The sequence below is a fragment of the Mastigoproctus giganteus genome, chromosome 1, assembly GCF_048544385.1.
Source record: "Mastigoproctus giganteus isolate SK-2022 chromosome 1, ASM4854438v1, whole genome shotgun sequence".
In the NCBI taxonomy this organism is placed as follows: domain Eukaryota; kingdom Metazoa; phylum Arthropoda; class Arachnida; order Uropygi; family Thelyphonidae; genus Mastigoproctus; species Mastigoproctus giganteus.
In genome coordinates this window covers 194,815,982-194,832,656 of record NC_143575.1, presented here as the reverse complement: position 1 = coordinate 194,832,656, position 16,675 = coordinate 194,815,982, and the positions used below count along the sequence as shown (strand labels likewise).

At 38.6% G+C, this 16,675-nt stretch overlaps 1 protein-coding gene across 1 annotated transcript in view; it reads right to left on the bottom strand.

Moving 5' to 3' along the window:
- The window catches only part of Sting (transmembrane protein sting), a 103,759-nt gene that overhangs the window by 86,730 nt on the left and 354 nt on the right, over window positions 1-16,675 (bottom strand). Inside the window, exon 2 of the mRNA XM_090383827.1 lies at window positions 2,368-2,494. Within this exon, the coding sequence (XP_090239953.1) occupies window positions 2,368-2,494 (127 nt within the window). The remainder of the gene's footprint in view (window positions 1-2,367; window positions 2,495-16,675) is intronic.

Here is a 16,675-nt window from a genome sequence, read left to right as displayed (position 1 = left end):
AAGATGAATTGTATATCTTCAGTTCTGAGTCTCTTTGCTGATGTGATGGTAACTGGGACAATATCTAAATTTACTGATAGGGACTTTGTTGGGTTATTCCAGAAGAAAGATTTATATTATCAGGATTCATGAGAATTTTTCTTTTTTTGGTGGCCAGGCTCCCCACTCACTATGGAAGCCCAATATATAAGATGGAAAGAAATAAATGCACTCATGAAGTCAATGCCAAGGTTTCCCAAGTACTATACCTGCACCTCAGCTAGCATGAATACAAGGTAAGAACATGGCATCAGCACAGTGAACCCACTAGATGATTGATTCCGGGTGAGTTATCCAAGAATTGTAATGTTGAAGCTGATCCTCTCCCCCTCAAATCACCAGATTCATCTTTCCGAATTTCCAAAGGTCACAGTGCATAGTAAACTTGCCACATTCCTACTGTGTTAGTATGTAACTTAGGCTGTGGCTGTTGGATTCCAGTGATACCAATCTTGAGGACCAGCAACATCAGTGGGAGATTTCCTTCACCGTGTCAAGGGGGATGTTTGTGGCAGAGGTTTTCTTGGGCATCTCTGGCACCTGACTTAAATCCGCACAACTATTTTCTAGAGGGAGATCTCGAATACCAAGTATTTAAACTATACCCACATAACTGATTTGAGAAGCAATACAATATGAGTATTGTCAATCTCCACACAAATTCTGAAAGCAGTACAGCTTTCAAAATTTGTGTGGAGTTTCATTATGACTTTGACATGTCCTTTCACAAAGAGGGCATATTGAATATATTTTGCTTTGAGGTCTTCCAATAAATAATTAAAAAAAGTGTAGTATGTGATAACTGTTTTTTTTTTTTTTTTTTTTTTTCATGAATTGAAATGGTTCAATTAATAGAAAAATCACATTGTATTTGGTTGAATCAATCCAGTGACAGACACTTTTTAAGAGCACAGTTTATAAATTATTAATAATTAATAAAATTATTATTGCAGAATAGTTTAGCACTAAAGCCTCAGATTATGTAGGGAGTTAACTGACATACAAGTTAGTGCAATTGCATCGTTTCTGTACTACGTACAGATATTATGCAATTGCACTAATTCTGCAATCTAAATTACTCCACACCATCAGGCATCTCTCGTGGCAACTCGTTGTGAAGGTATTCACAATATGAGATATACTTAATGATGCCAATTTATAACTACTTTTGGCTACGTACAGAAATGATATAATTGCACTAACTTGTACGTCAGTTAACTCCCTACGTAACCTGAAGCTTTAGCCCTAACTATTCTGCAATCTAAATTACTCCACACCATCAGACATCTCTCATATTGTGGAGTTATACTTTGCAACTGGGTTGTTATCATTGCAACACCAGGGTATCTGCCCACCCACCGATGAGGAGCCAATAAGCTCTGAAATAGTGCTGTATGGGTGATGGTATCCACTGAGAATAAGTAGCAATAGTCTTCTATGGTGAAGCATTACTTATTTGAGGTAGAGCAATATCATGGCAACTCGTGAAGATATTCACAATATGAGATATACTTAATGATGCCAATTTATAACTACTTAAGTAGTTGGCTACGTACAGAAATGATGCAATTGCACTAACTTGTACGTCAGTAAAATTATTTAATGAATTAAAAGCACTGGGTGATTATGATTAATTATTAATTAATCATAATCAACCAGTGATTATGAGTAATTATTAATTAATCATAATCACCCAGTGCTTTTTTTTTTCCAAAAATTTTATTTCTAAAATCAAAATGTATACTGTATCAAAGTTAGTAAAGGTTCCACAGTTATATTTCAACACAGACATGGATCATTTAGGATTGTGATGCATTCAATTTCCATTTGGGAATCCTTTAGTTGCTTCAGTGACAAAACAAACTTTTTGCCATCAAGGCTTGGGTTTATGCTCATTTGGATAACAGCGTTATCTCCAATGTAGGCAAAAGTCCAAGCCTTGACAGAAGAAAGTACAGCCTCTGTCACTGGAGGGACGAAAGCATTTCCAAGAGAGAAACAGATGCAATTTTTAAATTAATTCAGTGGCTGTGTTGAAATATAATCCAACATCTTTACTACTTTGACGAAGTGTCATACTTGTATATATGTTTTGTACATTAAGATATTGAAGAACTATATGAAACACTACAATTACTGATTCCATTATTTTATTAATTTCATTTATGGCAATCTGTTAATTTCATTATAGACTGCATTACTATAATCACCATTAATATTTTTTCAATTTCTATTTCTATTATGAAGCATCCTAAACATATTTTATTTCACTTCATTAAGCTATAGTTTATATTTAATTAAGAAAACAAAGATAATATTATCTCTTACAAGGCTTGTTGAATGACCTGGGAATAACTTTCTTCAAATAATTTAGGTAATACCACTGTGCTAATCCGCTTCCAATATTTAAACCTTTACCTTCAAGAATTCTATTAAGTTCAATTTTAGTAGGAGTCTAAAATATGCAAAAACAGCAAGGAAAGTTAATTAAAAAATATCTATTACTCATTTTATAATATTATGCAAAAACAGAAATTACTTAAAAAGTTATTAAAGTTATAAAAGTACCAAAAACACAACAGGATTCCATCTGAGAAAACAATTTTTGCTAACTTAAAAGTTGATACAGAGTTCTTCATAAATTAATGTCCCTTAATCAGTTGCAGTGTAAAATCCACAGAAAGCCCAGCAGAAATGGCAGATGAGTTAAACAGTAAATTAAAACAGTAAATCACAGATGTTCACAGTTGAAACAAGCATGAAACTCTAGGGAATGTTAAGGTATAAGACTGGCAAAAAATAAGTGATAATAAAAATATATTAATAATAATGATCTCAGAGGAGCAATTCTTAGAAAAGGTACTGAGGGGAAAAAGATATTTAATAAAAAGGCTGTATATGGGTGTGTCAAACTACTGGAAATGTTAATGAGGGCGTCACTGAACTCTGGTAAGATCCCCTTGACTGGAAAAGTGCTAATGTCCTTCAATACACAAAAGTGGTGCTAAAGACTTAACTATATGCTAGTAAGTTTAACTTCTGTGGTAGGGAAGAACTTAGAGCCTACAGTTTATGGTTAAACATGCCATTCAGAACCATCTTGGTAAGAATGGTACCTTGATCCCAGATCAGTTCGTTAAAAGGAGATTATGCTTGACCAATCTGGTAAATTGCTATGATGTAGTTATTAAGCAGTTTGATTCAGATAACAATTTTCACATTATACAAAGGGTACTAGGAAAGTTTTGCAATACAGCTTTGTTTATTTAATTTTTTCAAAGTAATTTCCTCTACATTCAATACACCTCTCCATCGTCCGAAACCAATCTTTAAACCAGTTCTGCCAAGTTTCACTAGGGAGTAAAGCACACTCGTTGTCCCAAGCCCGTAGAAGGTCCTCATCACTGGAAAACCGCCTCCCTTTTAGCTTCATTTTCACATGCGGGAACAGTGCAAAGTCACAGGGAGAAAGGTCTGAACTGTAGGGAGGGTGCTCGAGAAGTTTCAGTCCTGTCGTGGTCAAATATTCGGTGCAGGCTTTGGCGCGGTTAGCTGGAGCATTATCGTGATGGAGGTACCAGGTGTCCATTCTTGACTTTGGCCGCAGGTTCTTCACAGATCCAATGACTTTAGGCAGGCATTGTTCAGTATACCACTTAGCTGTGACTGTCGTCTGTGTGTCCAAAACGACACGTTCCACAATTCCACTCGATTTGAAAAATACAGCTATCATTTTCTTCTTTACAGATCGGGATTTTCTGACAATTACGGGTGTGTCGTCATCATCAAAGACCCAAACTTTGTTTTGAGCCTTGGTCGGCAGATCGTAATAGTACAGCCAAGTCTCGTCACCTGTCACGATGTTGTTCACATACCGAGATTGTCCCTTATCAAACTTTTTTAACATCTCCCAGCACCAAGTCACACATCGTGTCATCTGCTCTTCAGTCAGTTGATGCGGCACCCAGAGAGAACAAAGTTTCTTCACGTGCAAATGATCTTGCAGAATCGAACGAATTGCTGGTGCATTTAGGCCCAAAGTATCCTCTATCTGTTGGTAGGTCACTCGCCTGTTTTCGTCAAGCATTTTCCTCACAGCAGTAACGTTTTCCTCCGTAACTGACGTTCGTGGCCTTCCCGGCCTCTCAGAATCCTCCAGAGTGAAATTTCCCCTTTGGAATTCTCTATACCACCTGAATATCGTTGTACGATGTGGACAATCATCATCTAGTGCAAGAGTCATTTCTTCTAAGCACTGGTCTATGGTTAAACCATGCACGAAATTATACCGCAAAACTGTCCTTATCTTATTTCGTGACCAAGATGTCATCGCAAGCACTTTGCACTCTCACTACTAATGAATAACTGAGCCCATCGACTTGGCGCGGCGGCTACTATGCACGTATGAACATGTCTCAACATGCAGCAACAAGCAGCTTCCTGTGATTCATTGTTGCGTCATATTGCAAAACTTTCCTAGTACCCTTTGTATATCTTGACCAGAGGTGTCAAACACGGGGTCTGCGGGCTGCATGTGACCAACAACACTCCTGAGTATGGCCTGAATCAGATTAAAATTTAATTGGGAAATATTCAACAAAATAATAAAAATACAATAAAACACAGATAATACTTCATTTTAAAACTAAAAATCATAAAATTCTCTTTTGACCTTGGTTTACGCATGCCCTTTAAGTAGGAAGTAACTTGAAAGGCGATTTGAAGGATTCAAGATGTGTGAAAACAATTTTTTACTATTTAGCACTCCATTTTCTTTTGATGTTGAGAAAGCAAAAAGTAACATTCAAATGGAACTTGTTAGAATTTAGTGTAACACAATGCTAAGAGTGAAGTTGGTGTTCCTGATTTTTATTCTTACTTGCCAAGACATTTTGTTGAAAATGTGCATGTTTGCTGCAAGAATCTTAGCTATATTTGGTAAAACATACCTTTGCAACAGTTATTTTTACTCCTGAAGACAACTGAAGACCGTCCTATGTAGGTGGTAGATGACTTTCATCAACCGGTGAAATACCACCACTTTGCTTATTGGAGGCTTGAAGTGGTGAAACCCATGTTTAGTCTCTAGAGCAAAGTTTCCTGCATCCCCCTCTCCCCATACTTCTCCTTCAACCCATGCATGGTACTAAGTACTATAGGTTTTGATACCTTTTGTGTTTGGGGTTTTCTTAAAAAAAAAAAAAAAAAATATGAAAACTTCATATAGGACAAGATTAACAAGTGAGCTCTTATCATCAATACAGAAAACTGCATTATCACAAAAGCTTATACCTGATAATGATAAAATAGTTTCTAGCAAAAGATGCCAAGTTTCTAGTAAACAATATTAAATTAATTTTGAATCTTTTTGTGGTGATATCATTTGTAGTGATTTTGAATCTATTTGATATTAAAACATAAAATTATATGTTTCTTTTTATCTATAGTTCCTATCTGAATGAATGTGTTAATAAATAAATATAAATACATATAAACATTGAAAAACCAATGCATTTTCAAGTGAAGTCAATATGCGGCCTGCACTGATCCTCATATAAGGTTTAGTGGCCCCCGTTCCTATTTGAGTTTGACAACTTCTGTGAGGAACAGTATGTAAAGCTTTACATACTGTTCCTCACAGAAGGTTGCTATATACACTAGAAGAAGTTGTAGTTACTAGTAAGATTCTACACTAGATTGTAGGCGGCTAAAAAATAGGAGACAGAAGGTTGTCATAAATGGTCAGTCTTCAACGGTAGACAAGCATAACAAGTAGAATCCCTCACAAATGAGTGCTGGGTCTCTTCCTATTTCTAATTTTCATAAATGATATTGAAGAGGGTATTCAAAGGTAAGATTTCAAAGTTTGCTGATGATTTGAAGGTGGGAAGGGCAGTTAACAATTTGAGTCAGGCCCTGTTCATTCAAAAAAGACTTAGATTAGTTGCATATATGATTAAAAAAAATGGCAACTACAGTTTAATGCTTCTAAATGTAAAGTTATACATTACACAGAAATCCCAGAGTCACATATAAGCTAGGGCGAGAGGAGCTAAGAGCGGTTCGAGACAAAGGCACACGTGTTATGATTCAGTCTAAGATGAAATGTTCTATGCAGAGTAAACAGACAGATGGTGTCCTGTCTATGGGTTACAGGATTTTTGATAGTACAGAGAAGGATGTCATTATCTCTCCTTATAAGGTGATAGACTGCATTTGGAATATTGCATTCAGGTCTAGAGACCACACTTAAAAAAATCACATGGAACCTCTGGAGAGGGTTCAAAGGACAACCAGATTAGTAATTATTGCAAATCAATGCACATAAGAAGAGGTTAGATGTGGACAGCAAAGTTTAATAACTAGACATCTAAGGGGAAGATCTAGCTGAGATGTATAAGGCTGAAGGGATTGAAAAAAATGACTGACGGAAGGTTTGTTCTTCTCTGGGGTGAGATATGAACCCGGGGACACACATAAAATCTCATCTTATGAAGTTCACATATGGGCAGCAGGTTGTCGAATAAACACTGGAATAAGTTGCCTCATAATGTGGTGGAGGCAGTCAGTCCTGTTATGTTAAAAAAGCAGAACTGGATAATTACTTTGTGGGAATGGTATGATTCTACCATTTGTGGGTATAGTATGATTAAATTAATATTATTATTTATTTATTTATTCATTTTTGCCTGATGCAGAAAAAGTTTGCCTCCTTCCATAATTTGGTATTACTAATATAAACACTAATGTCTATCATATTACTGAGTTATTCCTCTAACTTCTAATTAAAGCACTGGATCTCAGGTGAAAATCATACACCTAATTCCTTTTGAGCCATTCCCTTGATTTCCTTTCAAATCTTTCTATTCTATTCTATTGTGTCATTCCCCCCCACACACCCTCCAGCAAGGGATAGCAATTGTTTTAAAATAGGATGTACTAAATCCACTCTGACATACAGTTTTGTGAGCTAATTTCATTCTAATATAAAGTTCTGCATATCAATAGTAAATTTTAAAATTCAAAATTCTATATACTGTATAAAAAATACAAAAGTAAGCAAAAGCTTTTAAAATGCATTTTGAAGCTGTTGTTACAAGAGCCATAATGAAGACATACAGAAACAACTATTTGTCTTCAATTATGAGTTTTGTAACAATACCTTATTCGAATAATTAAATTAAATCATTCACAACAGTGTTCTCTCCAGAACATTTTGCCAGCTGGGTGGCATTATGAAGTAGCGGGTGGGGAAGTGAAATACAATATTATAAATAACAGAAATTAATCGAATAACATTTACATTTATAAAGAGCAAAAATTAATTGCATAATTTAACATTATATTGGTTTAATGATAATTTGTGCAACAAACATTTAAAAATTTTAATATTGGCTAGTGTTATATTTTTTAACCGAAAAATGAAAATTCCAACACATGTACATAAACATACTAAATTTAACAAATAAGGTACTTTTTATTTAAAAAGTAGAATGTTTTAATAACAAATTTAAAAAAACAATTTTATTAAAATTCGATGTAAAAAAATAATAATGAAAAATGTTTAAATTTAAATCTTTTCTGATTTAACTTCTTACTCATTATGGGTTCTTATTTTGTTTAATTTTATTGCAATATATATATATATATATTATTATATTTGTGCTTTGTATGGAGACCAAGAACAAACAATGCATCTAACAGTTCACAGAATGTAATGTGGTGTACTAGCTTGTGGAATTATAATGGTACTCAGCTTGCCATAGAGATGACTACAGAGTGGGCGAGTCAATACATTGAGTTTACTCAGAAAGTGTCCGAAAGATTTGAATAAAAAAGTGAATCTGAGTCGACTCAGTGAATCGCAGAATTCAACCAAATGTATCGATGCCATCAACTGACTGGCATCTGATAGCTCAACATAAAGTACACGACAATATTCTTGGTAATCTGGATTCGCACTGTGAATCCAGATTACGTCATGACGTCAGCGCGATGGTCGAATAGCGGGAGGACTTAAACTGCGTAGGTAGGTTACGTACCGGAAAGCTGAGTTCTACCGATCTTTCGGCATCCAATCACAATTCCAGCTGGATTGGCATCCACTCCTGTTGACCTCGATTGCATAGTATGTTTGAATTAATATTGATTGAGATCAGTACCATATGGTACCACGAGAATCACTTAAATTTTAGCTGGGCAGTCAGTTAAATGCACTGGGCAGTGCACCCATTTGCTGGGGAGAACACTGCACAAGTCACTCAAAATCATCTTGTGTTTGTCTCTTAGAATACTATGCCAAAGGTTTCCAACCTCTACTCTCTTATCTTCTTCCAATTCTCTTTCTCTCTTTCTGTTTTCCTCTTTTCCTTTTACCTTATATTCCATTGTTTACCATTCCATTGCTTCTTTCAGTTTGGTCTAGTCTTCTGAAAATGTGGCTATCTATCTCCCACTTCTTTGTTTTAGCTGTATTTTTATTCAGTCATATGATTATTCTCAGTGACTTTTATCTATTATGTTATCCGACCATCTAAAACAGTTCGTGTGCATCTATTTACAAGAATCTGGATCTTAACAGTCTCTACAGCTATTTTCACACCTTGCATGATGAGGGTGTAGTGTCAAATAACATTAACTACAAAACTGCATTTTTGTTTTGAGATAATTTTAGTTTTACTTTATACAAATAACAATGCATATCATGTCACACAGCTGTATCTCTCTAGTACTTTATAAGTTAGCTTGGGCTATAAGCACATTTCTGGTAAACCAAGAAAATACTAAATGACTTTTTCTTAGTTAATTACAAAAACGTTTACTATAAAATGATTTTTTAATTAACATTGTTCAATACTAAACCCTTAACGTGTATGACAATACTGATTTTACATTGGTTTTAAATATTCTTGTTCACAATACAATACAAATGTTAATCGCATTTAGCAGTCATGGACTTGAACCCTGGTCCACTCAAATAGCATGTGCTACTGCACTCATGCTCCTGACCACTCGGCTACATCAGGCCTATTCTGTTCAGTTTCCTGCTAAGTTCTTTAGATGCATGAGATAATAGATGCCATTCAGAAGAACAGTGTCCATGGAGGTATTTATAGAAAAGACACAAAGCAGAAACTGAATATCTGTGAGACATAAAGTGGAGAGATTTCATAGATGGTTCATTATTTAATCTGATTAACCTCTTTTGAATAGAGTCTAGGAGATTGAGAGGTTTTTGGGAGCACCACCCCAGATGTGGAACAATATTCCATGGTAGGGAAGATTTGAGATTTGCAGGTTTAGCCTTTGAGAAGAAAAACAATGCTGAGAGTGAAAAAGAAAACCCATTTTTTTTTTATGCAAAGGAAGTAAAATTTGTGATGTGCCTGTGCAAAGAGAGTTTAGAAGTCAGGGTGATCCCAACACAGATATGCAATTTTGTCTAAAAATTTGAGTGTCTCTGAAAATTGGCATAGGAGCAGTAGTACAAGTAAGGGGGTTGCTGGTTTAAGCCAGTATGCTGCCACAAAAAATGTGCAGGCCATTAATAATTCAATATGTATGCAGTTAGGATAAAGTTTGTAAACTTTTCTGGCCTTGGTCGTCTAGAGAATAAATGGATTTATTTAATTACAAAACACCTTAAACATAAAAAGCAGTTTGCATAGAGAATACAAAAAAAAAAGATAAATCAATAAAGGACTTCATTTTATTGTGTTCTCTGTGCAGATTGACCTTTTTGCAGTTAAAATGTTCTGTATTACTGTAAATTAATCTTTGTAAATAATGTAATTTAGGTTAACTAATATTCAATGTTCACTGTACAGGACCAGATGAGTTAAGATGTATTATGTAATAAAACCTATTCCATGCAGAGAAGTGTCTTTTATTATTAATTTATTCTTGCTTCATAATTAATGTAATGCCACACCATTTTTTTTTTCAAATCTATATTTATTTTAGCACTATTACTTGTTACATCCTTCCTGCCTCTTTTTTATGATAATAACATCTTAACCCACACAGTGCTGCTGTGGTAATTGTCAAATGTGGCTCATCTGTTTTCTAACAGACATTCATGAAAGCAACAGTTTATGGATGTTTTCAATAGCCTCCTTCTCTTGTAACTGCTTGTAACCACAGTGCTATCCATATAGCACTGTGGTTACAATTACTGTTCTTCTCCACTGCATAGAAAAGGCTTAGGCTGAATCCTGTCAAGGTAGGATGGGGGATAATATTTATGAACTTTATGGCTGAATTAATTAGCTTGTTCAAGTTACATATTTTTTGTCTCCAAAAATCTTGGGTTTTTCACATGGAAAACATGCAAACCAATGTTTAATTTATAGACACAATATAATGATGCTTCATTACAGTTTAAGAAAAACTCTCCTCATACACCAAGAATTCGATAATAGTGTACGTCTAATGGATATTCACGGAGACAGCCATATTTGATGTCTGCTACAGAAACACCTATTATGAGAAGTTAGTTAGTTAGTTAGTTAGTTGAGTTTTATTGGCGCATCAGCAACTTAGGCTATAATGCGCCAAAACTTTGTCAACAAAATTAGTAAAACATTCAGTGACCTAATGAATTAGGTCACTAAGTCAGAGTATAAAAACAATTGTAAACTGTAAAAGACAAATATCTGTAAACGAGTAACAATAGTAAACCTTAAAATAATAAGATTTTTTTTTTTTTTAAATACGAGTAAAAAGGTTTACTGTTTTTAGGAAACTAAAAATAGCAGACACATGGTCATTGTCGGATAAAATCTGACTGAGTGTATATGGCTCAGTCAGATGGTTAAAAGCGGTATAACGAGCATTTCTAAAATTGGTACAGTCACATAAAATATGTTTGATGGATAAAATGGTGTCGCACTGCTCGCACATAGGAGGGTCATCAGCCCTCAGCAAAAAGGAGTGTGTTAGATGACAGTGTCCTATGAGGAGCCGAGCAAGAACAACTTCCTCTTTGCGATCCCTGCGTAAGCTGGACCGCCATGGATGGATCATAGGCTTAATTCGACATAGTTTGTTTGTAGTAATCAGTCGATGCCACGAATCTTGCCACTGAGATTGTAGGTTACTACGGATCACTTGCCTGTAGTCTGTATAGGGGACTAACAGGTCAAGATTATCCGTCAGGGCTGCCGATTTGGCTGCAGTGTCAGCCAAATCATTTCCTCTAATCCCGATGTGACTGGGGATCCAGCAGAATCGGATATCGAATCCACTTACAAAGAGGCTGTATATTATCTGCTGGATTCGGGACAGGGTTGGATGATTAGTGTGTGACATCGCTGATAAAGCCTGTAGTGCACTCATTGAGTCGGCATATATAATACTCCGTTGGTAACGGTGTTTTCTTATGTGATCTAGAGCTAACTCTATGGCATGCAGCTCTGCAGTGTAAATGCTGCAGTCAAGGGGTATCTGCTGTGATACGGTATTATTTGGAAAGACAGCAGCAGATCCCACATACGATTCTGACTTCGAGCCGTCTGTGTAAACTGGCAAGAAGTCAGAATGTTCTGCACGGTGTTGTGAATAGAGCTGAAGGTAGACAGAGGCTGGAGTATTAGACTTCGTCGCAAGTTTGAGCGAGAAGTCACATGCTGGTGTTTGTGCATGCCAGGGTGGAAGGGGCTCCTTTGGTGATCGAGCGACCTTGTCTACCGAGATGTTAAGCTCATTGAGTAGCTCTTGAACACGAATGCCGAATGGGCGATTGGCGGTCCGCCGTGTGTTATAAAGATTTTCCCATCGTGGCTCGAAAACGGATGTCCACGTGGGATGGTCCGGCAGGGACTTCAGCTTGAAGGCATATTGTAGAGACAACTGCATTCGTCGAAGCGACAACGATGGTTCATTTGCTTCGACATACAGACTTTGGACAGGTGATGTTCGGAATGCACCAGTAGCGATACGAATGGCTTGGTGATGGATGGGGTCAAGCCAACGAACGGCGCTATTTCTGGCAGATGAATACACCTGAGACCCATAATCTAATTTTGAGCGTACAAGTGCATGGTACAGACGTAGTAGAGTGCATCGGTCTGCACCCCAAGAGGTAGAAGAGAGAGAGCGGAGGATGTTAAGCCCTCTCGTACACTTCGTACGTAGCTGACGAATGTGTTGAACAAATGTCAACTTTTTGTCAAAAATGAGTCCCAGAAATTTTGCCTCTGATACGACTGGGATGGTGCTTTGTCCAAGTCGTAATTCAGGCTCAGGGTGGAGGTTACGTTTGCGACAAAAATGGACGCAAACGGTCTTCTCCGGTGAGAACCTGAAACCACTGGCCGTGGCCCAGATGTTAACACGGTCAATAGCTTGTTGCAGTTGTCTCTCAATAACCCTCATATTGCATGATTGAGAGAATATGCTGAAGTCATCGACATAGAGTGCACTGTTTACAGTTGGAGGAAGTTGTTCTGAAATAGAATTTATTTTAATGGCAAAAAGCGTAACACTTAAGACAGATCCTTGTGGTACCCCCACCTCTTGGCAAAAAGGCCGCGAAAGGGAGGATCCTACACGAACTTGGAAATAACGGCAGGATAAAAAATTTTTAATAAAAATGGGAAGGTGGCCTCTCAGACCGAGATTGTATAGGTCTCTTAAAATACCAAATCTCCAAGTTGTGTCGTACGCTTTTTCCATGTCAAAGAACACCAACACCAAATGTTCTCTTTTTAGGAAAGCATCTCGGATAGATGTTTCCAGTCTAACTAAGTGGTCCAATGTGGACCTATTTCTTCGGAAGCCGCACTGAAAGCGGGAGAGAAGGTCATTCGATTCTAAATACCATAAGAGCCGAGCATTGACCATTCTCTCCAATATTTTGCACAGACAGCTGGTCAGAGCAATAGGACGATAGTTTTTTGGATATTTAGGATCCTTTCCTGGCTTAGCAAAAGCAAGAATAGTTGCCTTGCGCCAGGTTTCCGGAAAGTGCTCCTCGAGGAAGATTCTGTTGTACAGGAGGAGCAGACGGTCCATGGATTCTGGTGAAAGATGTTTGATCATTTCATAATGGATGTTGTCTGGTCCAACAGCGGTAGCCTTTGTACGGGCGAGTGCTGTTTTCAGCTCATGGATATTAAATGGCCCATTGTATGGGTGGGATCCCTTCGATGTGAATTTAAGGGCCTGTTTTTCAGCGTTGCGCTTTAGGACCAGAAACTCTGGGGAGTAAGATGATGTTGCGGAGATGTTAGAAAAAGTTTCCCCAAGAGCATTCGCTATTGCAGTAAAGTCTGCAATAGTACATCCATTATATTCAAGGACCGATGAGGGGTGCGCTGTGTATTTTCCCTTCATTTTCCGGATTTTATCCCAGACTACCTTAGAATTGGTAGATAATTAGTCCAGTTTAATAATAGATGATGTTAATAGATGATGTAAAACGGATCCACGATTCCTTTTGACTCTGACGACGGATGTAGCGTGCTTTGGCTCGTGCACGTTTAAAGGCTATAAGGTTGGTCGTGGTAGGATATCGGCGGAATATCCCCCACGCTTTGTTTGGGAAATGGTGGAAACCGGGCAGATGTTTTTGGAACAGCATTCGCAGCTGCTTGGACAATATTTTCTGTGATGTACTTAACTGCATCATTGATAGGCTCTTGACTGACTGTACTAAGATTAAAATTTGCCTGATGTTGGAAGGCAGTCCAGTCAGCCTGATCAATCTTCCACCGTGGTAACCTGAAGGGAAGACATGGTCTCCCACTGTGTAACAAGGTTATCACAGGGAAGTGATCACTTCCGTATGGATTCTCCTCCACTTCCCAAGTGAGTGAAGGGAGCAGAGAAGGGGAGCAGATAGAGAGATCAATGGCAGAAAAGGTACGAGTAGGCATGTGGAAAAAGGTGTTTGTTCCAGTATTTAGAAGGGAAAGGTCATTGTCATTGAGCATACGCTCTATGACTCGTCCCCTTCCGTTGATGTTAGCACTACCCCACAGGGTGTTATGTCCATTCATATCCCCGAGAAGTAATAAAGGGGGAGGCAACTGCTTTGGAAGATCATCAAGGTCTGCCTGGGAGATGTCAGTCCCAGGTGGCAAATAAATAGAGCATACAGTTAATAAGAATCCCACTGAAAGGCGAATTGCAACAGCCTCTATGCTGGTTGTAATTAGCAAGGGCTGCACTGGGGTATGGTTACCCACAAGGATAGCCACTCCCCCATGTACAGAGCCGTCCGCAATTCTATCCTTTCGAAAAACTGTGATGTTGTGCATGGTGGGATCATCATTTGCCTTTAGATATGTCTCCTGCAAGCAAAAGCAAACTGGCTCGTGCTTTTGCAGGAGGGCCTTGATGTCATCTATATTTCGCCGGAATCCACGACAATTCCATTGTAGGAATTTAGCCATTATTTTGGCTTGGTGGGTCCATCAGGCGGCTTCCGAGGTGCTGAGGGCTTACTTTTGTCAGTCTTGGATTTATCTTTTTTGGGGAAGAAAGGACGCTGTCCCGTGTCCATTTCCTCCTCCGCAAAGAGTTCCAAGACTGACTCTTCGGGTACCTCCTTCTGCTCGACATCCATCTTTTCTTGGGTGCTAGGGGGGACTTCCCCTTTCTTATTCTTTTCTTTCATAACTACCTTTGTAATTTGTGGAGCATTAGGAGGTACCGATATAGGAGTGGCAGCTGATTGGTCCTTCTGTGTAGGTTTTTGCGAACTTAAGAGATACCGCGCGATGGGAGTGAAAGACTCCTTTGGAGGAATGGTCATGTCCGTCTGAGTTCCGACGGAACATCTCCCTGCTACCTTCTGGGCGTAGGTAGGTCTGTTGATATTCAGGGGTTTGACCGATTTCCTTGCCTCCTGGTATGATATATTTAGCTCTGCCTTCAGCCGTTGAATTTCTTTTTCTTCTTTCCACCTCTGGCATGCTCGTGAGTAGGCCGGATGTTCGCCCTCACAGTTAATACAGGTGGGTTTTGCGGCTGAACAGCTGTTGTTTCGTGGTCCTTTGCACCGCATCGAGCGCATGCAAGGACTCCATGGCAGGCCATTTGAGAATGTCCATACTTCTGGCACTTAAAGCACCGTAAAGGGTTCGGAACGTATGGACGCACTGAACAGTTGATGTATCCAGCTTTAATCTCGTCAGGAGGTTTAGGAGTGTTAAAAGTCAGGATTACGCTCCTTGTTTTAACAATTTTTCCATCCCTTCGCGCAGTGATTCTCTTGACGGCAATGACTCCCTGTGGTTTTAATTCGGAGCAGATTTCCTCCTCGGTCACGTCGAGAAGGTCCCACTCCGAAATGACACTTCTCGATGAATTGAGTGTTCTGTGTGGTGTCACTGTTATAGGGATTCCTCCGATTGATGTTACTCGGAGTAGATGTTCGGATTGCTTGTCATTTTTTGTTTCAATTAAGAGGTCTCCAGAACGGAGCCTCTTAACTGATTTGGGAGAACCTACTAACCCATCTAACCCTTTTTGAATGAAAAAGGGCGACATTTTACCAATCGGTTTTTCACCGGTTGAGTGCATGATTAGGAACCTTGGGACTGGCCCTGATGGTAATTCGGTTCGCTGCCTCTTATTAGCAATAATGCTATCTGATTCTCTGTCTAAATTTTCAGATAGGGACCGGGTTGGGGCCCCTGAAGGAGTAAGTTTCTCAGGATTCATAGAGGTTTTTTATTTGTTCAGTGCCCGGGCTCCCCACCCACCACGGAGCCCAAAGGGACGCCCACTACCCGGCATGCAATAAATGCGCTCGGGAGTGGGACGCCAGGGCTACCCAGACACTATACCCGCACCGCCGCCAGCCTGAATCCTGTCCCTCGGACCATGAGGGTAGGGGCGTGGCATTGACACGGTTGACCCTCGCAGGCGAGCCTACTAGCCGATTGATCCTAGCCGGGCCTTCCAGGACCACCCGTCTTGTCGAAGCAGGGGCCAAAGTGGTGTATTGAAGCTGGGCCCCTCAACCACCAGGATCCCCCTTTCCGAATTTCCACGGGTCGCAGCGCACGGCAAACACGCCGGATTCCATTGATGTAAGCCCGGAACCTAGGCTGTGGGCGTTGGATCCCAGTGATGCTAGTCTGGAAGTCCAGCAGCGTCACTGGGAGGTCCCCTCACCACGTACAGGTGCCCACGTCGAGGGGTATTATGAGAAGGTAATGTCATTTAGCATAATAAGAGCAAGGCAGAACATACTCACGCAGTGTGTTATGTGGTTCACATATACAAGGATTTTTATAGTTAATGAATTATAACTTGTTAACTATAAATTTTATAGCAAAATAAAGGAAATATATAAAAGCAATTACAATAGTATGCTAAATTTACTAAGAAATGAATAAATATTTCAAAAAGATAATTATACTGATTTTGATGTACTAAATCTTATATTATCATATTTCAAGTGATAAAAAACATGTTTAGTGTACATAACACTAGTCAATATGTTCAAAAACTAAGTTTGTTTCATACTAAACAGAACTATAATATATATGCTATAATTACAATATGAATAGCAAACATATAAACTGTTCATGTTTCAAAGACAACTGCATGACTCCTTCATCAGAATGAGTTCTGTTTAAGAAATGTGCAATTGAACTATGTTTGGTACAAAATAAACTTAATT